Consider the following 26,922-nt stretch of genomic DNA (forward strand, 5'->3'; position numbering starts at 1 on the left):
AAAATAAAAGTATTCTTCTATTTTTTCGTATAATGCGCCGTTTTAGAGTAATTTTTCTTTCAATAATTTAAAAATATCTGTGAAATTCGAAATATTGAGTACTTTGACCCAATGCAATTTTTGGCTAGTTATTCTGAAGGTACTTTTGTTTTTCCAGGGCTGGCACAGCTCATTATGAAAACTTAAAATGTTTATATCTTTTTATCAGGGCCGAATCGGAAGAAATGGTATGAGAAAAAAGTGTTTCTTTTGTCCTCAAGAATCCACTGTCGAAATATTCGTACAAGTTAAAGACTCACTCTGTATACAGATTACGAAAATTGATCGCCGAACATGAGAAAGAAGAGGACAGTAGAAATACAATCGCCCAGTCCCATTATTCAATATTTTAACTGGGTCGCTCTTATTTTCAAGTGAACACCGTCCTTCTCATCGGTAATCACCTACGAGTTTTTCCGTCGAAACCGTTCACCCACGATGAATTCGCAGTCCTCACGTGATATAAAAAATATCACTTTGTTTTTGAGAAAGAAACAAAGAATTGATCAAAGTTATATACACATCGAAATGAAAAAAGGAGTAATAAAAAATGCTCTCATAACAATCCCACCAGTTTTTATATTCCCACGTCTTAATTTATATTTGCCCGAACGACTTTATTCAGATTCAAATGTTTAAAAATATTGGCCGAAAGATGATATCCATTTCTTTAAAATTAATTTTATTCCAATCCATAATACGGATAAAGTGTGTGGCAACAATAACAGAAATGACATTGTCGCATGCGCATTCTCTGCCTTGAAGTCGCTTGAAGATTCTGTAGGAAATATTGTACCGAAATATTGATTCAATGAAATTCGCGTAAAAAAGATTATTAGAATAAAACACTTACTCATTTTTCCAGTATGAATTGACTTATTCATTACAGATTTTTCCTTCCAAAATATCTGAAAAGCACAGAAGAAAATTATCACCCATAGAGCATGTGCTGACTGAGCATTAACCCCTCTGAAAAAAATGAAGGATTGCGTGACAATTACCTTTACTGCGTATCTGGCTCCAAATCAAGTCTCCATACAACTGACGCACACAACTCTCCCTTACACATTTCACCCATATTAACTTCAGACCTATGAAAAGGTTCTAAAAAATATCGATGAATGGAAAATAAAAATTTGAAACGATTGAATTCCATTTTTTGATTTCCTTTAAATTTTCCAATATCAAAAGTTTTTTTAGTCGTCATATTATCATCGAGGAAATAAATAATGTGTAGAATATTTAACTTAACTGAACAATTATTCAAAATATTCAACCTATATTTAGTATATTTACATTACTTCACTAGTCCTAATTTTTTAGCTTCCACTTCATAAATCAATAATCTCCACATTTTAACAACAAAAACTTCCGCTTCTTCATCTAATACCTGAAAGGAATTGAACGGATATAAGAATGAACAGAAAAAGAACTCTATATCAACCAATTTTCATATACAGGATCGTTCTTTCCCACCTCCAAAATTACAAAAAATATTTTCGTCAAACTCATTTTGAATGAATTTATTTTCATTTTTGCCGGAAGGAGAGAAATATTTTTTTTTTTAATTTTGCTCTGTACAGTGTGGGCAAAATTGGTGACAACTGAACTACAACTTTTTCAACCCAAGGATATAGAGAAAAATGCATGGCACTCGACTTTGGAATAGGTTCAGGGAAACAGGTTCCGTGTCGGAAAGACCAGGGCTTGGTGGGCGACGAAAAACAACACCTGTTCAGGATCGTTTCATCACCGTTTCGGCGAGAAGAAACCCTACATCTATGTGTAGAATGCTACGGAATACTCTTTAAAATGCAGATGGGGCCCAAGTTTCCATCGAAACCATCAGACGACGTTTGAGAGAGGTGAATCTAGGTTCTAGACGTCCATTGAGAGGAGTTCCATTAGCACGTGACCAGAAGCGTCAAAGACTGGAATGGGCAAGGCAACATATCAATTGGAACGATCAATGGCGTAGTGTCCTTTTCACTGATGAATCCAGATATGGACGATTTTCAGATTCTCTAAGAATAAGGGTATGGACAATCCCACGCATACCCCGTAATCGTCGCTATGTCCAAGAAGTCCATCCATTCCGAGGGGGTAGTGTTATGGTATGGGCCGGGATATGTTTCAATGGGCGCATAGATCTACACATTTGTCCTGGGAATACGACCGCCTTACACTATAGGGAGCATGTCATTGACAATGTTGTGCCAAATTTTCACGCTGCTATCGGTGAAACTTTTCAATTTCTAGACGATAACGCTAGACCGCACCGTGCAGCTATAGTTGAGAATGCGCGCGAGGAGCTTGGTATTCCACATTTACCAATACCTCCGCACTCACCAGATTTGAATTGCATAGAACATGCATGGGATATGCTCGAAAGAAGATTAGATAATCATCAACCTGCCCCAGAATCCTTAAATGATCTGAGAGAGCTTCTGTCCCGTTTGTGGAACCAATTTCTCAAGAAATGTTCAACAATCTCGTGTGTAGTATGCAAAGAAGATGTCAAGCTGTTATTGATGCCCGTGGAGGCCATACATTGTATTGATAGTCTTAAAATGCTTGAATTCTCTGGGAATAAAATTTCGTTATTTTACTCAATTTTTCTTAACCAACCTGTATACGCCGCAGACCTACAGGCTAAAATTAATTTGCAACTAGAAATCATATTAATATGAATTTTCATCACAAAAATCTTATCTTAACTATATTTTTTTGCAATTTAAGTCAATATCCTTAACTCATGTGGAGCAGTTTATTTGAACTACTCGACCTCTTCTAGAGTTTCATCCTCCAGGCTGATATCTGTTTGAAGGCTTTCTGCCGGACGATTTTGGTTTTGTCAACATTGAGTTTAAGGCCTAAGCCTTCGTATATATAGGTGTCCAACATTATCTGCAGAACCTCTGAGCTGCTAGCGATAAGTGCGCAGCCGTCTGCATATTAAAGTTCCGTGATAAACTTTGTACGGGTTTTCGCTCTGAGGCGCTTCAGGTTAAATAGGCCTCCATCAAATCTTAATCTTATTCCAACACCTCTTACAGGCATACAGGGGTGTAAGGGGAAAGGATGCGTTTTATGGCCTCTCCCCTCAAATGCCAACCTGACCTACCTACGCGGTGCACCCTGTCCTTACGAACGAGGCTCTGGCGACCGAACATAAGCGGTATAACTCTGTTTCCCACAATTACGTAGCCTAAACATTGGCTTGAGCAGGAAATGGCTCTCTGCGGTGGCATAGTCGTCTTGGAGCTGGCCGACCGGGAGCAAACATCACTGCGGTATATAAATCGCTGGCCTTACTGGTATATACAACAAGTGAGCTAAATGAATGTTTATTCATGAGAAGAAAGTTTAATTCACGGGCACAAGCAGGTTTATTTCTTCGAATCGTTCGGGCAACGACAGTTTCGTGCGGAAAAGCATCACTTTCCGCACGAATTCTCGTGATGGATAAACGTCAACTTACCCTTGTCGCTATGGGTTGAATAATGTCGTCTTTAAACGTCAGAATGGAATAAAAAAAAAATCAAGTAAATATACTCCATTCAAATTTATTTTAGCAGTCGGTTGGCCATGAAATGATTTCCTCAAGTTTTTGTAACTAGAACGGAGTAAGGTTGGCACTCATGAAATGTCGTTAATGTCATAACGCCGTTGTCACAATTTATATCAATTTTTATTACGGAAATGCCGGAAGTGATTGAAAAAAGAGACAGGGTTTCAGGAAGTGCTATTTAAAATTCAGGTCCGCTCATTCAAATAGTTATACCCTGATATTCTAAAATCCACAATACGTCAGACGGTAGCGAACATATTCAATGTAAGAGAATTTATATAATGTTTCATCTGAATCTAAACGACTCATATTTCAGCTGAATATTTCCACAATCAGAAAAATTGTGAATGAAGAGGATGGCAAAGAATTTTCTTCTTTTGGGAGACCCAAAAAAGTGGTGGCATTTGAGAATTTTATGTTTGAGTGAATTAATGCAAAAAGTTTACTAGAGGATTTTCGATGAATGTCATCGTAGAATAAGTTCCTGAAAATTAATTTCTCTATTTTTCATTTGACTTGTCCTATACATTGTAAATGTCTCAAAGTACCAATAAATACCTAATTATTATTTTTATATCAATGTATTAAGATGAACAGCCACAAATACGCGCCAGTTGTCCTGTTAATTTTTTATTCATGTGAAATTTTTGTTCAATGGTGAAGTTCATCTTGACTTGAAACTTCCTTCAATTCTTTTTACTTATATTGATGCAAGATGATTTTTGTTGAAGAATCTAACATTCTTGTAATTATCTGTTAATTCCTTCAGGAGATACCCAGCATTCTCAACCACTGCATCATATGCATTTCATCTTCGGGTTAATATTTTTGAAATCTACAACTGATGTAACGTATTTAAACTTCAGCCAAAGAAGATAACGAACATTAACTCTCCTCAAGCTAGTGCATATTATGATTTTATACTGATCTCTTGTATTTTCCATGCAAATAACTGGATTTGGTATTCCTTCAAACATTTTGTATAAACTTCAATTATGTTCGTCACATATTTTCCGAAGAAATTCGACATTGTGATAAAAATACGTATCAACAGAAACTTTTACGTAGAACGGGCAACATAGCGTTGATTTAAAACCCAAAAATGTTTTGACAAGCCTCATAACCCCACATTTTCGTACTATACAAAGTGAAATGTGCCAATATTCCATGGCCGAGTGCTAAAATTAAAGTGAACGGAGTATAGTTACTCCGTTACAACTGGAAGTGACAGAGACTTGAAAATATTTTGGATTTTCTTCACACCTTGTGGAATTTCATAAAAATATCTTTAGTAGTTCTCCGTATAACTTTGGACGAGGTTAAAAAAAAAACGACCCTGTATGAAACAAAACGAACGAAATATGAAAAACAATGAAATCCTCACCATTTGAACATCCTCCAGGATCACTTGAGGTGGAGAACCCGCCAGAACTTTGGAACAGATGAAATCCACCAGGGTCGGTTCAGGTTCACCGATATATTCTATTATCTTCTTATTTATCCAGGGCCGGATCTTCTTCTCCATGAGCTGATTGTCGATAGCGGCCCAGTCTAATTTATGAGCGAATAAGGCGTTTTTCTCAGTGGGAATATTCTCGATCAGGGTCTTGATGTGCTTCCTCTTCTCCTCCTGGGACTTTTGCGTATCTTCCGATTTTTTATCGCCGTTCTCTTTATCTTTTTTCGATTTCTTTTCTTCGCTATAATCTGAAAATTGAAAATGTTTCGAACAAATTCGAGATGTATGAAAGAGAAAAAATAAAAAAGGACGAACCTATTGGAACTAATTTTCTTTTTTTAACCTGAGTCGTACTGTCATCTTCGTCCGGGTTAAAAACTTCCCTAAGGTCAGCCTTTCTTCTCTTGGAATCTCCCCTCTGATTTTGTGGGCTGAAGGCCACGGGTTTAGAGAGATTAATTTTGACTCCGGTCCCGGTTGGCATGGCGGGAGCTTCGTCGTGATTAGAAACGAATGACTGTCTCGAATCTTCATCCCCCGCTTGAACTTGAGTCCACTGAGCACTGTTGGAATTATCGTTGGATGCATCGTCATTTACCGGAGGCGGCGGACTATAGTGAGGTCCGTCGATGTCACTATCGCTGTCAATTGGTTCGGCTTCCACAGCTGCAAGCTCTTCGGCGGCCTGTTTCAATATATACCTGTAAATATAGATGGAAAAGATAAAAATTGTCACATTGTCCATTTGATAAAATACAATCTCGTATCAATCATTATTACACTGCGCAAAAAAATTAACGCACATTATGGAAATCTCAAATTTATTCTACAACTGAAGGTGTTCTCAATGATAATTATTTTTATCAGAATTATGCATGCATATGTTATCCACTTTCAACGGTTTTCTTCAATACAGATGTTTTTTCCCAGCAGGAATAAAAAAAGATGATATTATCAGATTTTGAAGGTATTTGCTCCATTCTAAAATCAGTTGTTCTCGATCAATTCTAGTGATCAATAGTTTTTCTTTCGTTTGATTTTTTACACTCGATCGCTATGCAACGCGAATTACGCAATTTGACCCAAGAGGAATGTGCCCAAGCGGTAGTTTTGCGAGAAGAAGGGTGGACATACACAAGAATTGCAGAAAGGTTTGGAGTTTCCCAAACAAGTGTGTCCAGAATGTTGCAGCGATTCAGGGAGACAGGTATGAATGTCCGAAGACCAGGACAGGGCAGACCACGTTACTTGAGAGTTTCTTCGTTGAGACAACGGTTTGCAACCGCTCGCCTCCTTCAAATTCAGCTTGAGCAAACTCATGAGGTGCAAATTAGCACTCAGACAATACGAAATCGCCTCAGAGAATATGATTTAAGGCCTCGTGTCGCGACAAGGGGCCCAGCTCTTACCCCAGCCCATCGAAGGGCGCGTTTGGATTTTGCGAGAGAGCATATCCATTGAGAAGAGGCCGATTGGGAAAGAGTTCTCTTCACAGATGAGTCTAGATTCTGCCTCTACCATTGTGATCGACGTTCCCTTGTATACAGACGTCCACATGAAAGATATGCTCAGTGCAATTTCCTGAACACTACTGGTTTTGGGGGAGGATCGGTTAATGTTTAGGGTGGAATATCTTTGACTGCTCGCACAGACCTAGTGGTCGTTGATAATGGAGCTATAAATGCTGATAAGTATATAATGAACATTCTTGAAGAGCATGTAGTGCCATTTGCCCCATACATTGGGGAAAATTTCATTTTTATGGACCATAATGCCAGACCTCATCGTGCGCGCATTGTTCATGAGTACCTTGAAGAGGTTGAAGTCTCTCGAATGGAATGGCCAGCAAGAAGTCCAGATCTCAATCCGATTGAGCAGGTTTGGGAAAACCTCAATAGAAGGCTGAGAAGTTCAGAAAATCATCCAGCTACTCTTAACGACTTAGGAATCCAACTAGGAGAAATCTGGGAAGGATTAGATCAGAACATTTTAAGATCACTCATTTTGAGTATGAACCGTCGTTGCCGAGCTGTAATTAACGCAAGGGGTGGAAATACCAAGTATTAAATCACTTATCAGCATTTCAGTATTTTGAAAATTGTTCATTTCTCTTCTTTCACATAAGATTCGGTAAAATCCTGAATTTTTCTTCCATTTAATGTGTCTTGTTTCGTTCAAAACCTTCCCGAGAGAACATAAAAAATAAGTTATAAAGTCAATGTAGAATTAACTTTCATTAAAATTGAGATTTTCAGAATGTGCGTTAATTTTTTTGCGCAGTGTATGTCGGGAGACTTACTTCTCCCTTTCCTCCCTCAGTTTCTGCCTCTCTTTTTCTCTTTCATATTCTCTATGACGTTCTCTTTCTCTCGCCTTTTGCCTCTCTAATTCCCTTTCTTTTTCCCTCTCCTTCTGCTTCCAATGCTCCAAATTAACATCAATCAATAACTTAGGTTTATATAACTCCTCCATTTCCTTTTTCATCTGGAAAAAAAAAGACGTTATGATTATTCTACGACCAAGTCTAAAATTCATTGATTTAGCAATGAAAAAATGAATTATTAGTTTCTACGATGGTGAATGTCCAACATACCCTTTCAAATTCTGCATTAGGATCTTCAACTTCACTGGAGAATATTTCAGTTTTGAGTTCCTCTAGCTCCTCTTTCTCCTTAAGTCTATCTCGACTATCCATTTCAGCTTCTTTTACCCTCTCTGCAAGTCTCCTCTGAAGTTCCCTACCCCTATATCACACTCATTTTAGATTATTTCACGATTTAACAATTGAAGGAACATGAGGTGATGTATCAAGATAATTGTTTACAATATTGTGTACTCACTTATAGAATTTAATATCATCACGGTCGTCATCATAGTCTTCTAGGAATTCCTTGAGCCTTTTAGCATCTTTTTCTCTTTCCTCTTCACGGATCCGTTCTTTTTCTCTCTCTTTTTCATAATCTTTCGCTTTGCGTCTCTCTCTTGATTCCCAGGCCCTAAAGATGCAACTTATGTAAGTTCCTAGTAATCAAGAATTTTTTTGGATAGTTGAGGAAAATACAGTCGATTCTTGAGGTCGAAAGAAACCCTTTTCTCCTCTACCATTTTTTCCGATTCGACCCTGAACAAAATTCCCTTCAGAATAACTAAATTTGTGACACTTCACATCTGTGGAACTTTTAAACAAAATTGCATTCAGCCAAAGTACCCAATTTTTCAAATTTCACAGATACTTTTCATGTTTTGAACATCAAATTATTCGAAAACGGTTGCATTATACGAGAAATATGAAGAATACTTTTATTTTACAAAACGTTCAAATATTCATTAGATAGCGTCCAAGTCAGTTTCAAGAGTGGGGTTCTTTTAATTTTTGGTATTTTTATGGTACGTAACAGTCATAATGACAAAACTATGTAGACAACATGATGATATCCTGTGTTCGAAAAATATTCATCTAACAAAAGAAAAAATATTATTCGAAACTATTATTTAATTTTTTTATGGCTTCTCAGCACCCTGTATCTTTCAAATCGAGGTAGATATCTTGAAAACCGTTTGAGATAAATGAATGATTATTTTTATTGAATTTCCGAAGAGTTTTCAAGTCTCCTGAAGTTTTTCGGATCATTCTACAGTTGAAAATTAAAAAACCCTCCTTTTTCAAATGAGAAAACCCAATTTTTGTGTCATATTCTGAATCCACATGAAATTCTGATTCTGAAATTCTCCAATTGTCATAATTTGTGTGTCTTTCAGACGTTTTTCAGGCAAATTTCATGCTTATGATGGTTTTGACTATATTCCATTCACTTTTATTTTAGCACTCGGTTGGCCATGGAAATTTGACACATTTCACTCTGTATAGTACGAGAATGTGGAGTTATGACGCTTGTCAAAACATTTTTGGGTTTTAAATCAGCGCTATGTTGTCCGTTCTACGTAAAAGTTCCTGTTATTACGTATTTTATCACAATGTCGAATTTCTTCGGAAAATATGTGACGAACATAATTGAAGTTTATACAAACTGATTGTAGGCATACCAAATCCAGTTATTTGCATGGAAAATACAAGAGATCAGTATAATATCATAATATGCACTAACTCGAGGAGAGTTAATGTTCGTTATCTTCTTTGGCTAAAGTTTGAATACATTACATCAGTTGTAGATTTCTAAAATATTACCCAAAGATGAAATGCTTATGATGCAGTGGTTGGCAATGGGTATCTCCCGAAGGAATTAACAGATAATTACAAGAATGTTAAATTCTTCAACAAAAATCATCTTGCATCAGTATAAGTAAAAGGAATTAAAGGAAGTTTCAAGTCAAGATGAACTTCACCTTTGAATAAGAATTTCACATGAATAAACAGTTAACAGGACAACTGGCGCGTATTTGTGACAGTTCATCTTAATACATTGATATAATAATAATAATTAGGTATTTATTGGTACCTTGAGACATTTACAATGTATAGGACAAGTCAAATGAAAAATAGAAAAATCTATTTTTGGGAACTTATTCTACGATGACATTCATCGAAAATCCTGTAGTAAACTTTTCGCATTAATTCACTCAAACATAAAATTCTCAAATGCCACGACTTTTTTGGGTCTCCCAATAGAAGGAAATTCTTTGTCATACTCTTCATTCACAATCTTTCTGATTGTGGAAATATTCAGCTGAAATATAAGTCGTTCAGATTCAGATGAAACATTATATGAATTCTCTTACATTGAATATGTTCTCTACCGTCTGACGTATTGTGGATTTTAGAATATCAGGGTATAATTATTTGAATGAGCGGACCTGAATTCTAAATAGCACTTCCTGAAACCCTGACTCTTTTTTCAATCACTCTCGGCATTTTCGTGATAAAAATTGATATTAGTCGTGGCAACGGCGTTATGACATTAACGACATTTCATGAGTGCCAACCTTACTCTGTTCTAATTACAAAAACTTGAGAAAATTATTTCATGGCCAACCGACTGCTAAAATAAATGTTAATGGAGTATAGATGATATAACATCTTGGAAAGCGTTCGAGATAAATGTATGATTATTTATATTGATTTCCTGAAATGTTTTCAAGTCTTCTGCAGTTTTTCGGATCACGGAAAGCCCCAAGCTAAGGAATCACCCTCTATATTGTTGGATCTTACCTTAATCGTTCCTGATACGTTGCTTCCTTCTCTCTGGCTCTCCTATCAGCCTTTTTCTTCTCCTTAGCCTCTTCCTCCATTTCTTTTTCCCTGAGGAGATCTTTGGCACTCTTTTTATCATCTCGTTCTCTTTCTCGCTCTCGTTCCCTTTCTCTATCTCTCTCTCGTTCTCTCGCTTCCCTTTCACGCTCCCTTTCTTTTTCCCTTTCACGCTCTCGTTCCCGTTCCCGCTCCCTTTCCTTCTCACGTTCCCTCTCTCTTTCACGCTCCCTCTCACGCTCGCGTTCACGATCACGATCACGATCCCTCTCACGGCTACTCCTATCATGGGATGACCTATGAACAATTATTCACAGTTAATTTTCATCAAGTCATATATACAATAATAACAACAAACCTTGATCGAGATCTTTTACGTTTCCTTTCTTCTTTTTCTTTTCTTTTAGGACTGGGGGAGTGCGAGTTTGATTTGTCCCTAGTGTGTTTCTCCTTTTCTTCACGCTTCTTCCTGTTAACTTTCTTCGCCTCTTCTTGTTTCTACAAAAAATTTTTTCAATGATTATTTTCGCTCGAATTCTCCATAATAAATATTAATGAAAATTTCTCATACCATTGGAGACCAAGAATATGTATCAAATGAAAATATTCGCAAATTTGTGCACTTTTTTCATTTTTGTACATTCTGTAAAATGAGTTAAAAATGCATTTGTTAGTTAGTAGTTATCACAGAAGAAATCTGCTGACCGTTTCTTTTTTAGCGTTCGAAAATACTACAATATTTTGAAAATAATACCTAAGCCCTCGCAACAATCCGAAAAATAGGAATAACAATTTGGAAAATTCAGTAACGAGTATCAAAGAAATCGATAAAATTTCAGTTAGAATATTTTCCACAGATACGGAAATGACTCTACATATATTGCAAAGAAATGCAATGAAATGATTTAATGTCAATTACTCAATTGAATTCCATGTTTTCGAATTTAAAATTGCTTCTGTTGTAAGAAACTTCAGGTGGTGTCTATCGCTTCTACTAATGGCTGAGAGTTACTTTTAATGATGATGCTTCGCAACATAATTTCAATCCTAGATAAAATTAGATCCCTCATCGAATTTTAAAGTTCATTTGGAAAGATTGAAATTAAAATCGAGGAACAATATACTTCAGAAATCAGCTGGTTCTTCATGAGGTGCTGATGCCATCACACTTCGTACGGCAGCTTGGGCCTTAGGTTTTTCTGCTACTGGTTACTCATGCTCTATTTGATTCAACAGTGCTCACGTCAATAAAATCGATACCCTACTCAATGATTCCATGAGGATTGTTACTGGAACCATCAAATCTACAGCTCTGCTGGAATAAATTCCATTTCTTCCCAAGTTTATCATATCTACCAGATTGAAATCTCGTAAGCCTTTATGGACTAATGATTTTCCTTATTTGAATAGTAGTCGCAAAGAATTTTGGCAATCAGAATGGAATTCGTGTAATCTCTTTAATGAAGGTTTGATTATTGATCCTTCAAAAAAGTCCCTGAATGACCTTCCCAGAAAAATTTTGTGTACGCTAAATCGACTTAGGTCTGGCCATGGTCGGTGTAATAACATGCTCTTTGGATGGAATGCTGTTGATAGTCCAAAATATAAATTTCAGGGTGTGTTCGAAGGAATTCATTCGGTGATCGATTCTTTTTTGAGATGGGTTACAAATTTCAAAATTATTCAATGAGAAATATAAAATTCAACACCCCTCTCGTTTTTTCTTTCTTTTTGTTTTCAGATTATTCTCACTTCGTCAACCATCATGGTAGAAGGAAGGGGAAGAAGTTTTTGGATTTTGTCCTTTAAAGATATAATTTCACTTATTCTTCACACAAATTCATTATCATTATAGGGGCGGACAGAGTTTTTTCGCGGTTTTATCTCTGTGTTCATGTATCCTATGAAGATATGTATGGTACCCGATTGTCATTTTTCCTCTGCTTACACTGAGATCTAGAATGAGGAACAAGTTCTAGGGTCTGTCTCCTATTGCCATTTCTTCACACCAGCTTTATTGTTTTTGGATTGTGAAAGTTTATATCACTATATTTCAATGGAATATATACGCTAATGGCTGTGTCAAATCTAACCTCCAGAAAATCTGTTCCTGATGGGTTTGGACTTTTTCATCACCCAACGATGTTTTTTTTTCACTTACTGAATGTGTTCTTTGAATATCAAGTGGAAGAATAGCTCCATCTCACCTACATGTTCTTCAAATCCACGTAGACCTTTTTTTGGTAGTCAGTGATAACAATTAATTCGACATACATAATGTGAAGCACCAGGCAAGTTGACAATTAAAACATCGATACAGCTATATCAAGCCAGTATATAATCGTTCTCACATGAAATCTTCCCAAATCAGTAATTTTTGCGAAAAGCCATGGGTGCGTCTAGCGTATTAAATCAGGAGCTGAGCCCATACCCATAAGTGTTTTTTGATCAGTATACAACAAAAAGTAATCCATTTATGACAACATGATAAATATTCTGAAGTTGGCCGAAATGTTTACAAAAAAAAAAGAGAGTTTGTATAGTTGGTATTTTGAGACCTTTTAAGCTTTATAAAAATCAAATACTCCATATGGATCACACAAAAATTCAGATGAAAATCATTAAAGAAATAATTTTAATTTGGGCAAACTATTACATTTTCATAAAGTTGTAGCTTCGGAATCAAATTATTATGAAATTTGAAGAGAAGTACTAAAACTAGAGTATATACGGAATAGATAATCAAGTATTGCCCTCAATCCTAGATGAAGCGGTGCTTAAGTTTTTCCATATTTACTCGCGTAGTCCAGTTTAGGTTGACTCAACAGATAAACTCATTATCACGAATAAGGAAGAATGCTGCATAAATTAAATTCAAATTACGATTAGCTATCACGTATATCTTATATTTTGCACAGTTACACTGTCCCGATACCTCTTGAACTAGCCTATTTCAGAACCTACGTCTAAGAAATGAATCTGAATTCAAGTTCAAGGTTTTATTTATTTCCATATCAACTTGCCAAAATGCATAGGGCTCTGTCAGGGATAAAGTAAAAGGAGTGCAGACTGCCTTCTATTGAAAACCTGTGTAATTAATTCCAAGACTATCATCAATATCCCGAATTTAAATCGTCTCACATGCAAAAGCACAATCTCTAGAGACAATACTCCGATAAATAGACTGAAAAATGTTATTGGGATGGTAATAATAATTTATTTACAAAGCTATCGACTCACTCAACAGTCGAAACTAGAAGAATATTCGAGTGAAAAAAGGGGTTGAAATTGAGCTTCTGTAACTTCGGGGTACTGCTAACAACATACGCTAAAAAATAACGAGAAGAAAAAATAATTTCAACGCATCATAATAAACAAAAAGGAACACACAATACTGTCTAATTTGGTTCGACGCTTAATATCTAAATTTTTTTTTTGTAATATTTTCGAACAAACACAAAAAGGAATTATGTTGAGACTTTATATATACATTTCAACTTACTCTCTGTTTCAAGATGTTGAATATCCTATTCTTGATGATAACTTTCCACCAGCATCTGCTATTATCTTTATGATACAACAAGTTACACCACGGCCGATAACTTACAAATACCAACCGTGATGATGAAATGCTAATATTCTAATTAATAATCTCAAATCAATGAACAAAATTGGTCAAATCTGAAGGAAGAATAACTACAAAATATCAGGTGAAAAGTGAAACATTATAAAATATAACGCAAGGAAGTTTAACGCAGACATTAACTCACAATAATGACTTTTCATGAACGAAAAATATTTTCCCACCTCAGCAGAAAAAAAGTTAGCTGCTGAACAAAAGTAATTGATTGTGACAATTAATATTAATATATTAATAAGTAATCTCACTTCATTGAAAGCGAGATTCCTCGAAAAACATTAATTTCACTAGATATTTTGCAGTTATTCACCCTTAAAATTAATGAATTACTCAGTTACAAAATGTTTCAAACCACATAAGAATAAAAATCTAGAAAAACAATTTTGTGTGATTCTCACTGAAAATTAAGATGTGGTGTGTTAGATGTGAAAGCCTGAATTAATAATATGTAGCTGAAACAACTATGATCACCGTCAACATACTGTACAGGGTGTCCCAAATTCGATGTCCAGTTAGGGGATCTCAGAAACTAGAATAACTAGAGCAAAACCGATGATACATTTCCGAGCTCATTTTCAGGGAAACCGAGAATGGTGAAAACCCTAGCCTCTTACGATTCTTCGTTTTTCAGTTATTATCAGAAAATGAGTTTTCAGATCTTTTTTGTCTTTTAAGTTACACATCTGAAACTTAAACCTTCTACAGGCACTTTATTACGTTGAATCCACCGACGAGCTCAAAATATATAATCATTTCGAATCATGAAGCGAACTTTTATTGAATTTATCTTTGAATTGGAAAAAAACTATTGTCACTAGATTCTACGAATAAAAGTGCCTAAGAAGGTTCAAGTTTCAGATCTGTAACTTCAAAGACATAAAAAGTTATGAGAATCTCAATTTTTGCTAATATTCTTAGTTTATCTGAATAAGAGCTCAGAGCTATTTTCCAAGATACTCCCACTGGACATCCAATCTGGGATACTCTGTACAATAACAGAAATTTTCATGACAGAAAACCAAGGATCAAAGTAGCGGGAAGTACAGAACCGACTAAAAATCATGTTTTTGGAAGTGAAGAGTTTTCCATGTTGAAAAATTTCAACTTCACCGATTTGTTTCTTTCAACGCTTATTGAAGTAGAAGAACATTATAGATAAATCGTAAATGAGGGGATTAACACTTGCCAGGTCAACCTAACCTAACCTAACCTAACCAGTTACTCTCTTACTGAGGACTTAAAAATAAACGGTAATTTCTTATCCTGTTAATGGCCAGTGACTTTGACCTACAACTTTAATTGCTTTTGGTATGGTGACTCAAATAACTGAATGAGTGATTAATTAAAATGAAAGTCTCACTTCTGAAATTTTTTTAACAATATAGATTAGCAGATCGAAAGAAACAATATTGTTAAAAAATATTCGTCAAGTAAACTATACAATATTGAAGGTTGTTATTTTGTCTAAACGTGGCGCTTAGCTTGTACCATGACATTATTGGAAGAGTGGATATACAGAGTGAGTCTTCGACTCGTACAAATATTTTAACAGTAGATTCTTGAGGTCAGAAGAAACACTTTTTTCCTTTACCATTGTTTCCGAATCGACTCGGTTTAAAAGTACAGGCTGTTGAAAAACCTTAGAAAAAATTTTTTTAGGTCTATCTCACAAATGGTTTTATCGAATGGGATGAATTTCGGAATATAGCTTTTCATTTATTTGATGAATCTTTTCAGAATACGAGATATCACCCACGTCTTCCAATTTTCTCATTATGACCATTACGTACCATAAAAATACCAAAAATAGAACCCAACTCTTGAAACTAAGTTGGACGCTATCTAATGAATCTTCAAACGTTTCGTAAAATAAAAGTATTCTTCATATTTTCTCGCATAATGCGCCGTTTTCGAGTAATTTGATGTTCAAAAATTAAAAAGTATCTGTGATATTCGGAAAATTGGGTACTTTGGCAGAATACAACTCTGTCTAAAAGATCCACAGATGTGTAGTGTCACAGATTCAACTAGTTATTTTGAAGGTAATTTTGTTTTTCCAGGGATGGCACAGCTCATTATGAAAACTCCAAATGGCTATATCTTTTTATGAGGGCCAAATCGGAAAAATGGTATAGGAAAATAGTGTTTGTTTTGACCAAAAAATCTACTGTTAAAATATACAGGGTGAGCCTTTGACTCGTACAAATATTACAGTAGTAGATTCTTGAGTTCAAAAGAAACACTTTTTTCGTTTACCATTTCTTCCGAATCGGCTCGGTTCAAAAGATACAGGCTATTGTTCAATCTCACAAACGGTTTTATCGAATGAAATGAATTTCGGAATATAGTTTTCCATTTATTTGATGAATCTTTTTCGAAAACAAGATATCACCCACGTCTTCCAGTTTTCTCATTATGACCATTTCGTTCCATGAAAATACCAAAAATTCAAAGAACCCAAATCTTGAAACTAAGTTGGAGGCTATCTAATGAATATTTGAACGTTTTGTAAAATAAAAGTATTCTCCATATTTTTTCGTATAATGCGTCGTTTTCGAGTAATTTGATGTTCAAAAATTAAAAAGTATCTGTGAAATTTGAAGAATTAGGTACTTTGGCTGAATACAACTCTGTTTAAAAGATCCATAGATGTGTAGTGTCACTGATTTAGCTAGTTATTCTGAGGGTAATTTTGTTTTTTCTGGGTTGGCACAGCTCATTATGAAAAATGTAAATGGCTATATCTTTTTATCAGGGCCGAATCGGAAAAAAGGTATAGGAAAAAAGTGTTTCCTTTGACCTCAAGAATCTACTGTTAAAATATTTGTGTCAATGAGTCAACCTGTATGACATAAAAATATTCAATGTAATTTCCGACTGAAAACTTTCTGAGGCCCGGTACTTTCACCTTCGAATAAATTTTATTCACTGTCAATAAGTATCTGTCGAATAATTTCCTATCTGAAGGATACCTTATTTCGGTGCTTTCAGATGAAATTATTTGACGAATAACAATTCTGTGAAAACACGGTATACTACTTTTCACTGATTAATGTAAAATAAGAGACCGCATTGTAGAAATTGTCATAATTCCAACTAGAAAGCAAATGTTTCGTGAAAATCGCACAAAGAATAACCATACATCAAGAATTTAAAAAATTCAACCAATAATGACGTACCGACATTCGATCTATGACAAATAAAATCTTATTAACGAGTTTCAATGACAGATTTATTCGATGAATAACACTATCTGAAAGTGAAAAGACTGCATTTTTACTTATCCTAAGAATAAGACTTATTTATCGAATAAATTTAGTTATTCGCACGTGAAAGTACCGGGCCTAAGATGAATTCTTAGCTAATTCGAGCAAAATTCTGAAATAGCATCAAATTTGAAAGACAACATATAGTAAATGTTATAGTAGAAGCCTAAGCGTTATGTTCAAGGTAAACTGATGTTATTAATATTTCAGGATATAAGTGAAATTTTAATGACATACTCAGTAAACAGTCCAGAAAATAACCAATTTAACCTCGAATAAATCAATCCAAATGGACATGTTAAATATAGTTATTCAATCCAGTAAAAAGCGTTCCTTTTCAAGTTCATAATTTATAACTCTGGTATGACTTTGTTGTCGAATAAAAGTATCAAGTACCGCATACGTGAATAAGGTAAGCTGATTAAATTGCTTGCAACCATGTGTATATGTATACAAATAAGAGAAAATATGAGACAGTAAGGAAAATGTTTTTCTAGAACCAATTGTTCGTATCAACTAATACTGAGTTACCATACAAAATAAATATGTGGCTTGAAACAGTTATGAAAAATTGTGGAGGTCACATTACTCACCAGCGGCGCCATGGGCCAAACCTAGGAAGGACTGCGCCGTTTTCCATTAGCCTGTTTGGTTTCAAGCACTATATGAGTGCAACCGTTACTTTATTATCTCCCAATTAAAACAATAATGAAACCCTGATCATTGAATTGAAATAATTTCATCTCAAAAAAAGTGAGAGTTCAAATGTTAATAACTCTCTCAAGAGACCCCAATCAATTCTATAATAATGTTCCATCGACTTTTCAAATTTTCATACTTACTTTCATTATTTCTCGGAACTTGCCAATTTCTCTAGTGATGAGATCGCGTTTTTCTTCTTCAACGTCCGCCTCTTCTAGGACTCGATTAGCCTTCTTGATTTCTTCTTCTGCAAAAAACACACATGTATGAAATGCTGATTAATGATTCTAATTATTGATCATTATTATACACTGCGCAAAAAAATTAACGCACATTATGGAGATCTCAAATTTATTCTACAACTGAAGGTGTTCTCAATGATAATAATTATTTTATCAGAATTATGCATGCACATGTTATCCACTTTCAACGGTTTTCTTCAATACAGATGTTTTTTCCCAGCAGGAATAAAAAAAGATGATATTATCAGATTTTGAATGTATTGGCTCCATTCTAAAATCAGTTGTTCTCGATCAATTCTAGTGATCAATAGTTTTTCTTTCGTTTGATTTTCTACACTCGATCGCTATGCAACGCGAAACACGCGATTTGACCCAAGAGGAATGTGCCCAAGCGGTAGTTTTGCGAGAAGAAGGGTGGACATACACAAAGAATTGCAGAAAGGTTTGGAGTTTCCCCATACAACTGTGTCCAGAATGTTGCAGCGATTCAGGGGGACAGGTATGAATGTCCGAAGACCAGGACAGGGTAGACCACAGGTAACAACTGCCATTCAAGAACGTTACTTGAGAGTTTCTTCGTTGAGACAACGATTAGCAACCGCTCGTCTCCTTCAAATTCAGCTTGAGCAAACTCATGAGGTGCAAATTAGCACTCAGACAATAAGAAATCGTCCCAGAGAATATGATTTAAGGCCTCGTGTCGCGGCAAGAGGCCCAGCTCTTACCCCAGCCCATCGAAGGGCGCGTTTGGATTTTGCGAGAGAGCATATCCATTGGGAAGAGGCCGATTGGGAAAAAATTCTCTTCACAGATGAGTCTAGATTCTGCCTCTACCATTGTGATCGACGTTTCCTTGTATACATACGTCCACATGAAAGATATGCTCAGTGCAATTTCCTGAAAACTACTGGTTTCGGGGGAGGATCGATTATGGTATGGGGTGGAATGTCTTTGACTGCTCGCACAGACCTAGTGGTCGTTGATAATGGAGCTATGAATGCTGATAAGTATATAAGGAACATTCTTGAAGAGCATGTAGTGCCATTTGCCCCATACATTGGTGAAAATTTCATTTTTATGGACAATAATGTCAGACCCCATCGTGCGCGCATCGTTAAGGAGTACCTTGAAGAGGTTGAAGTCTCTCGAATGGAATGGCCAGCAAGAAGTCCAGATCTCAATCCGATTGAACAGGTTTGGAACAACCTCAATAGAAGGCTGAGAAGTTCAGAAAATCATCCAGCTACTCTTAATGACTTAGGAATCCAACTTGGAGAAATCTGGGAAGGATTAGATCAGAACATTTTAAGATCACTCATTTTGAGTATGAACCGTCGTTGCCGAGCTGTAATTAACGCAAGGGGTGGAAATACCAAGTATTAAATCACTTATCAGCATTTCAGTATTTTGAAAATTGTTCATTTCTCTCCTTTCACATAAGATTCGGTGAAATCCTGAATTTTTCTTCCATTTGATGTGTCTTGTTTTGTTCAAAACCTTCCCGAGAGAACATAAAAATAAGTTTTAAGGTCGATGTAGAATTAACTCTCATTAAAATTGAGATTTTCAGAATGTGCGTCAATTTTTTTGCGCAGTGTATTTCAGTTTTTAGCAATAAGTTTATGACTTACCCTCTCTTTTTGCTTCATAATTGTTCATTTCATCTTCATATTCCGCCAATATTTCCTTTATTTTCTGCTTAGCCTGGTGGTCTATAGCAAGAGTTTCATCATCCAATTCGTCTTCTTGCTCATCCTGAAGAGGAGATCCTTTTTCTTTCTTTCTGCGTTCAACTAAAATTCACAAAAAATATGCATCCTTTTATTTTGAATGGTAAGTTGTGTTTTCTAATAATAGTTACATTGGGAAACAATAACAAAAAAGAGACGTCTCAATATCTTATACTAACCTTTGTATTCGTCCAAAACCGTTTTAGTTTTAGCATCTACTTTAGCTACCAAACGTTTGTCACCTACCATGAGATCATGTAGTATTCTAACTGCACGTAGACCAGCATCAGGTCCAGCAAGTTCACAGAACCCAAAAGCTTTCACTTTTTTCCAGCTGATAACATGGCCACAAGTAGCTAATATTTGCCTGATCATAGCGTCAGGAGCTTTTTCTGTGATATTACCTAGGACATAATTAAATTTTTCCAATTAAATCGTTCCAAAGCTAACTTTGGAAAATTTTCCTACAACATATTGGTAAAAGATCTGCCAAGGACTTATTATTTCCAAAAAAGAATGACAAAAGTTTTTGAGCAAATCAAAACTACAGAAGCTTCTTTACAAAAAATTACTCAATTAATGCAATACTGTTTGAATTATGGTATATAAATATTACCATACATAAGCATATTTATGAAAATTTAAGCAAATCAAGGACAGTTAACCAACAAATTTTTATATCCAAATTGTTAAATTGTACGAAGTGGGTAAAAGAGCATGTTTACACTAATGAATTTTATCAATATTAACTCTGAAAATCATTAAATTCATTGATATTTATTCTTTCGAAATAGCTTGTCCAAAAAAGAGATCTTACTGATGAAAAAATACAAAATTGTAAGAAATGCCTTGATATACTGTATACATCCAAGAGTCGAAAAATACTTTAAAGATATTAAATAAAACAGGTATTCTCCAAAACAGTATCAATATGTTTAGCAGTACCTCAAGGTACAATATTGAGTGATATTTGAAAATAAAGAACCTATTATTACTATTAGAGAAAGCGCAGATAACAATGGAGATATTATGACACTCGTTATTAAGTGAGCATCAACGTGAATGTTAAAATAACTCTTATATTGACCAAGCTCAAATCCTCTGGTTTGAATTTACAAGAAGACATAGAAAATAAATCGTGGAACTCAATGACAACACTCACCAACGAATACCGTCACAGCTGGGCCTTGCATTTGCTTCAATTGATCCCTGTTAGGATTCAACTTGGGATAAGCACGAATTTGAGTTGCTGTGGTCACCTGAACAGGAACCATCTGTCAAAATTAATCGAGCCATCTACTACACACCAATAAATCAATTTTTCTACTCACATGTTGTATCGGCATTACTGCTGGCATCAAGGGTGGTGCAGGACCCGTCATTGGCATATACGCCATCGGTAATCCTTGCATAATAGGAGGTCGTCCAGGGTAGGACATTCTGACTTATTTCAAAATAATGCTGGTAACAAAATCAAAAGGGATTCTTAAGATCGATACTATGTACAGTCAATTATAGAATTGTACTATCAGTCAGTACAACTACTCAAGAGCTATATATTAGTGCATTTCCAAATAGAATATTCGTAATATCCCATTGCTTTTTTGTGATTCAAAGATTATTCCAATTTTTATCTCCACAGCATAAGAAAAACTGATTTTTATTAGTAAATCAGTAAATGACATGTGCCGCCATATAAATTCTTTTGAAGTCATAGAACACAAAGCTTTGACAAGAGACACTAACGAACATAGTAAATCAATTTTTTGTAAAATTGAAACAATAACATTAGATAAACTTGTTGGGACACGATAAATTATTCTTACTTCGTTGATATGTTCGATGTAATTATTGTCCAATTCGAAAAAACAATAACGGAACATTTTCTTTAGACCAAGGAGTAATCGTAGTCGAAACGTACCCAGAAAGTCGGTAGCAAAGATTCCTCATTCTTCTTGTCGGTAATCGGTACCCGGAACCGGTAGTTTGACAGACGTCTGAAGTCTGATCCTGATCCAAAAGAATCCAAATCGACAAAAAATCAGAAAACAAAAAACTAATCGAAGAAAAATTCGATAAATTTCTACTTATCATTCAGAAACTGAATCTGAGGAAGTTTCTAAAAGTAACATGGAGGAGAAAATAATTTCTGGATTGAAGGACCTAGGGTAGGAATCAAGACAAGTGAATTCAATCAATTCTTAGTAATGTAATGATTTTTAGCTATCAAGGATCCTTGATTCAAAAAGGAAACCTGAGAAGTTCACTTGAGTATGGGCCAAAAAGTATTGAATACACTAAGTTAGTTAATTATTTAACGACAGAATTACGCACCTTGGAAAATTTGGATGAACAAGTAAACGCCATATCAAGTCCTGAAGATTCAGTTTCCTTCACAATGGAAATCGGTTCATTTCTCAAAGAACTAAGTAAGTTTTCTGAGTCTCAATTAATTCATAAATGAATCCCAGAATAAATGCTTATAATTGTACAGAGTAGTTTCATGAATGAAATCCTGAAGTTATGATAAAATAACTTGGGTTACATTTATTGGCAAATTTGCGACTATTTTTGATCTGACTCAGTTTTCGGTCTGACAAATTCTGGAAATGAATTGGATTAGCAGACCATAAAATAACATATGCTAGATCAGTTGAGGATTGCTCTCTACATGCTTTCTACGGCTCCTTTGAGGACTTCCTTATGGAGACTAAACACTGTATTGATGAAAAGAGACATAGAATTATAACCATGTAATATAAATTCTGTCATACCATATGATGAATAAATAGATAAATTATAGTAAAACTACGAATGCAAAAAATTTATTAAATATTTTTTAGATTGTCCATATCAATCCCTTACACAGGGTCATGTTTCCGATCGATTGCAAAATGTGGAAGATAGGGAATTATTATTGGATTATTTGATCACTGAGCTCATGATAGCGAGAATGAATCAGGAAAAGATGCCAAAAGCAAAAATTGAATTGAAGCTGGTAAGATATTTTTTTTTTCACATATTATTCTACGATTTTCATAATGAAGGTTTCTCTAGGAAAATATTCGGCTCCTGTTTACTTTAGCGCCCACCTTGGATGTTTGTCTTCGATTTTTTCATCAATTTCAATGCATTCGAATGTTGGCATTAAGAGAACTCGATGAGTTAATGATTTCAGTTAGTTTATTTTGAAAAATGTGGGAAATTTTTCAATTTTCGATGAAATATAAATAATGGTTTTGAGGTTAGGTTAGGTTAGTTTAAGTTAGGACAGTGAAAAATCATATTTGCACATGAAAATGCCATTTTAAGATATCAATTAAACGAATAAACGATTGGATTTAGTTATTGAAGGGCTGAACAGGGAAAATATTACAATTCGACTGATTTATACCGAATTTTCGCAATTTTCATAAAAACTTTGAAAAATCATATCTCCCAAACTACAAGTCTCCTAAGGTTGAGACATGTACCAATCGATTTTTCATACAAGACTTTATCTATGAAAAAATTGACGTCAAAATCGGAGGTGGGCACTAATCTAAACTTTTACCAAATATTCTTTTTTCGTATATGATATCGAGGGAGAGCGCATACTGTGTTAATAGGTCAATTTCGATTTACAGCAAGAAACTCAGGAAGCATCTTACTTGAAGGAAATTCTCATGTCACTGGGATTTCCTAAACCATCTGAGGTGACTATTCAAATTGTCTTTCGGAACTTGATTTCTAAAATTGAAGAGATAATTAAGAAGAATGGTGTTGCTTTTATTGGAAAAGCATTCTTCAGTGGCTTCTTATCAGATAAACAATGGAAAATTCTTAGTCAATTAGAGAAAGAATTGAGGAGCGATTATAAAATAAGACGAGAGATGCTACTGACTAGATTAGACGTTACTATACAATCTTTCCAGGTGAGTTGATGAAAAGCAAGATCCTCATCATAAGTTATAAATAGATAATTGATTGTATTTTCTTTTAGTGGTCTGATAGAGCGAAAGGGAAAGAAGACTTTTTCCAAACAAAATACAAACCGGAAAGGAGCGATCTACATATTGATCCAGACGTAGACTTATCTCATTTATTAGCGGCTAGGACAGATCTTGCTATAATTGAAAAAACCAGTTCGGCGAATGTCAGGAGATTCACTAGAAATTCAATTCAAAAAGTTATAATCGGGCAGGTGAGTGAGCTCCACGATACTTTTATTGCAGCAGACGCATTTTTCAGAAATTAATTTTATCGCTTTCGGCTTTCAGGTTCCAGATAGGGGAGGTAGAACGAATGAAATAGCACCTCCTCCTCCCGAAATGCCATCCTGGCAACAGAGAACCCCAGGGCCTCAAAATATGGGAAGAGGCGGTGGCTTCAATCAGAGTAGAGGAAGAGGTAATTACAACCAAGGAAATGGTCGAGGAAGTTACAACCAGAGCGGAGGGCAACAATCGTTTTCCAAAAGCGACTCGCAATTCAACTCCGGAAGAGGTAATAACAGCTTTGGGAATCCCTCAAACAGAAGCGCCGATTCTTATAGCGGATTTAAGAGCTCTTTGAGTAGTTCGAGCAGTAGTAGCAAACCTTTCTCGAATTTCAATACGAGCTTGGCCATGTATAGTTCATACTGTCCAAGTTTCGGCAGGTTAGGGAATTCTAGTACAAAGCCAGGTTATCTCGGGTCCAGGGATAGTACAAGTTCAGATAAGGATAGCTTTTCGACGGTTAGAAAAGACCCGTCCCAAAATTTTGATAGCGCGGGGTCATACGATAGCCCTAATAAACGTCCCAGAACAAGTTCTAACAACAAAGATTCCACATCTACTAATTACAGTCAAAAGCGCTCTTTTAATATTGCAGGAGATAACGAGGAAAGAGGAAATTATAATTCCAGGACAAGTTCTGGAAATTATGGGGGCGATAGACAATCGAATTATACTGCGTATGATAGTGCTGGAAGCTATGATACGAATAAAAGGGTAAAATCGTATGACAATTTCAGAACCGATAATGCTTCTTATTCTGATCAATATGTAAGAGATACGGAACATAATCAGCAAAATCATTCAAGAAATGGGTCTTCGAGGGGGCGCTCCAATTACCATCGTGGCCAAGGTAATAGGTATAAGAGGTGAATTAATTTTTCCTCGACATGATGATTGTATTCTAACACGTGTAATCTAAAAAATGAACTGTAATGTGTAATTTATGCTTCTGTATTCATACTCCCTCAATAAGAGTAAATTGAAACTGTTTGTTTTTTTTTATTCATACAACCTTGCCATAATATAGACTTGATATTTTCGATGATGAATCGAGCATAGAAAAATGCATAATAACGTGCGCGAAAAATTCGTCAAGTGGGCTATGGAAATTTGACAGCTGACAATCTGTGCTTGAACTTAACTTAATGATAACCGCCTACTATACAGGCTGACCCATTTTAAAAGATCCGCTGAAAAAACTGCTTGGTTGGAGCCTGGATCAAAAATGTTTCAAATGGAGTTACATTTCGGGGTCGAATTGCTTTTTTTTTAATTGGGGAATGTAGAGGGTGGGCAGAATTCGTTGTCTACTGAGTGGCTTGACTATCAGAATGGATAACTATGTCACATCCTTGATACTTTCTTTCCAGGTTTATGTCCACGCAACTTTCGATTGCAAGTTTTCTGCCTGAAAAATACTCACATAGTAGGAGCCTAACGATAGTGTACAGGGTGGGCAAAATTCGTTGTCTACTGTGGGGATCTCGAGAACTGTAGCAGTTAAAAGAAAACGGATAACAGATTCTCGAGCTCTTTTTCATGACTAATCCAAATCTAAAAACAGAATCAGCCTTTCATTTTCAGATTTTCAGTTATAAACAAAAATTGAGATTTTGACGATTCCGAAAAGTTCTCATAACTTGTTTGTCTTTGAAGTTACAGATCTGAAAATAAAACCTTCTTAGGCACTTTGATAAGTAGAATCTACTGACAAAAGATTTTTTCACCCAATGATTCGAAATGAAAAAATATTTTGAGCTCATCAGTAGATTCGACGTAAAAAAGTGCCTGTAGAAGGTTCAAGTTTCAGGTTTGTAACTTCAAAGACAAAAAAGTTATGAGAACTTTACGAAATAGTCAAACTCAAAAACGAAGTATCGTAGGAGGCTGTGTTTTTCACCATTCTTTGTTTCTCCGAAAATTACCTCGGAAAAGTGTCAATCATTTTCTTCTAGCTGCTATAGTTCTCGAGATCCTCTCAGTAGACAACTAATTTTGCCCACCATGTACATTTTTCTTCGGGGAATCTTTGTTTTTGCTCAAAAAAAAACAAAACTATCGGTGCGATCAAGCTTATAATTTCTTGGGGCTAATTGAGACTGTGTGCCCTCCTGTGACTGAAGAGACCCAACCGTGACCTACAGATCCTTCCGCACTCCGGGCATGGATAGTCACCAACCAGATCTGGCCGCCGCTGTATTCTTCTCGAGTCTCCATGATAACTGTGGATCAAAGACCTCCACTGTGATCTGTCTAACGCTAGTTGTTCCCAATTATGATTGGCATTAACTGATTTTAGGGATTATCGCAGAATATCCTTAAACCGCTCATACTGGCCTCCTGATTTCCGAGCTCCCTCTGTGAATTCGCCATACAGAGCCATTTTGGGGAGTCTTTTGTCTTGCATCCTCAGAATGTGGCCGCTCCATCTGAGTCGGGCCCTCGTTACTCGAGTCTCAATTGTTATACAACTCGCGCGCTGCAAGACTTCTGCATTTGAAACTTTGTGGAACCATCCGATGTGCATTATTTGTCTTAGATGACGTTGTTGCGTTTGTTCAAGGTGTTTTAATATGTCGCCTGTAGGGCGTCCAGCTTTCGCTTCCGTAAAGGAGCGTTGGAGGACCACTGCTTTGTAAACAGCTGTCTTGGTCTTCAGATTGAGGTCGTGATTTTGAAACACTCGGTCCTGCAGCTTCCAGAATGCCCGTGATGCCGAATTGATACGGTTGTGCTTTCGTGTCCAGGTTAGCCCTAGTATTTATGAAGCTTCCCAAGTATTTGAATTGCTCGACCTGTTCTAGAGTT

At 35.7% G+C, this 26,922-nt stretch overlaps 2 protein-coding genes across 4 annotated transcripts; one reads left to right on the forward strand and one right to left on the reverse strand.

Moving 5' to 3' along the window:
- Positions 1-1,179: 1,179 nt before the first annotated feature.
- Positions 1,180-21,576, reverse strand: LOC123308730 (RNA-binding protein 25). 2 transcript variants are annotated; one of them, XM_044891529.1, is made up of 13 exons: positions 21,187-21,576; positions 21,018-21,114; positions 20,035-20,259; positions 19,757-19,918; positions 18,024-18,130; positions 10,634-10,773; positions 10,237-10,572; positions 7,910-8,065; positions 7,663-7,813; positions 7,369-7,553; positions 5,385-5,770; positions 4,995-5,317; positions 1,180-1,429 (listed from the first exon to the last, which is right to left on the reverse strand). In XM_044891529.1, exons 1-13 carry the CDS (start codon positions 21,292-21,294, stop codon positions 1,337-1,339), a joined length of 2,469 nt encoding a protein of 822 aa, XP_044747464.1. In that variant the 5' UTR covers positions 21,295-21,576; the 3' UTR covers positions 1,180-1,336. The 2 variants fall into 2 exon arrangements, with proteins under 2 accessions (XP_044747464.1, XP_044747457.1); XM_044891522.1 differs by having other exon boundaries at positions 21,018-21,129.
- A 233-nt stretch (positions 21,577-21,809) lies between these two features.
- On the forward strand, positions 21,810-25,104 carry LOC123308743 (protein FAM98A). Of its 2 annotated transcripts, XM_044891547.1 has the most exons (7): positions 21,812-22,023; positions 22,079-22,284; positions 22,699-22,853; positions 23,482-23,769; positions 23,838-24,038; positions 24,115-24,340; positions 24,710-25,104. In XM_044891547.1, exons 1-7 carry the CDS (start codon positions 21,986-21,988, stop codon positions 24,982-24,984), a joined length of 1,389 nt encoding a protein of 462 aa, XP_044747482.1. In that variant the 5' UTR covers positions 21,812-21,985; the 3' UTR covers positions 24,985-25,104. The 2 variants fall into 2 exon arrangements, with proteins under 2 accessions (XP_044747474.1, XP_044747482.1); XM_044891539.1 differs by having other exon boundaries at positions 21,810-22,023; positions 24,115-25,104.
- The last annotated feature ends 1,818 nt before the right edge of the window (positions 25,105-26,922 follow it).

The sequence above is a fragment of the Coccinella septempunctata genome, chromosome 1, assembly GCF_907165205.1.
Source record: "Coccinella septempunctata chromosome 1, icCocSept1.1, whole genome shotgun sequence".
Taxonomy (NCBI): Eukaryota; Metazoa; Arthropoda; class Insecta; order Coleoptera; family Coccinellidae; genus Coccinella; species Coccinella septempunctata.

What these genes read in the sequence shown, in the direction of transcription:
- LOC123308743 (XM_044891539.1), top strand. Translation starts at nt 21,986, where the DNA reads ATGGAGGAGAAAATAATTTCTGGATTGAAGGACCTAGG. An exon ending in TCTGGATTGAAGGACCTAGG is followed by an intron (nt 22,024 to 22,078) that starts GTAGGAATCAAG and finishes AATGATTTTTAG; the next exon opens with CTATCAAGGATCCTTGATTC. An exon ending in TTCATTTCTCAAAGAACTAA is followed by an intron (nt 22,285 to 22,698) that starts GTAAGTTTTCTG and finishes AATATTTTTTAG; the next exon opens with ATTGTCCATATCAATCCCTT.
- LOC123308730 (XM_044891522.1), bottom strand. Translation starts at nt 21,294, where the DNA reads ATGTCCTACCCTGGACGACCTCCTATTATGCAAGGATTACCGATGGCG. An exon ending in AGTTCCGAGAAATAATGAAA is followed by an intron (nt 10,774 to 18,023) that starts GTAAGTATGAAA and finishes AATTTTTTGTAG; the next exon opens with AAACAAGAAGAGGCGAAGAA. An exon ending in CTGAGGGAGGAAAGGGAGAA is followed by an intron (nt 5,771 to 7,368) that starts GTAAGTCTCCCG and finishes CTATATTTACAG; the next exon opens with GTATATATTGAAACAGGCCG.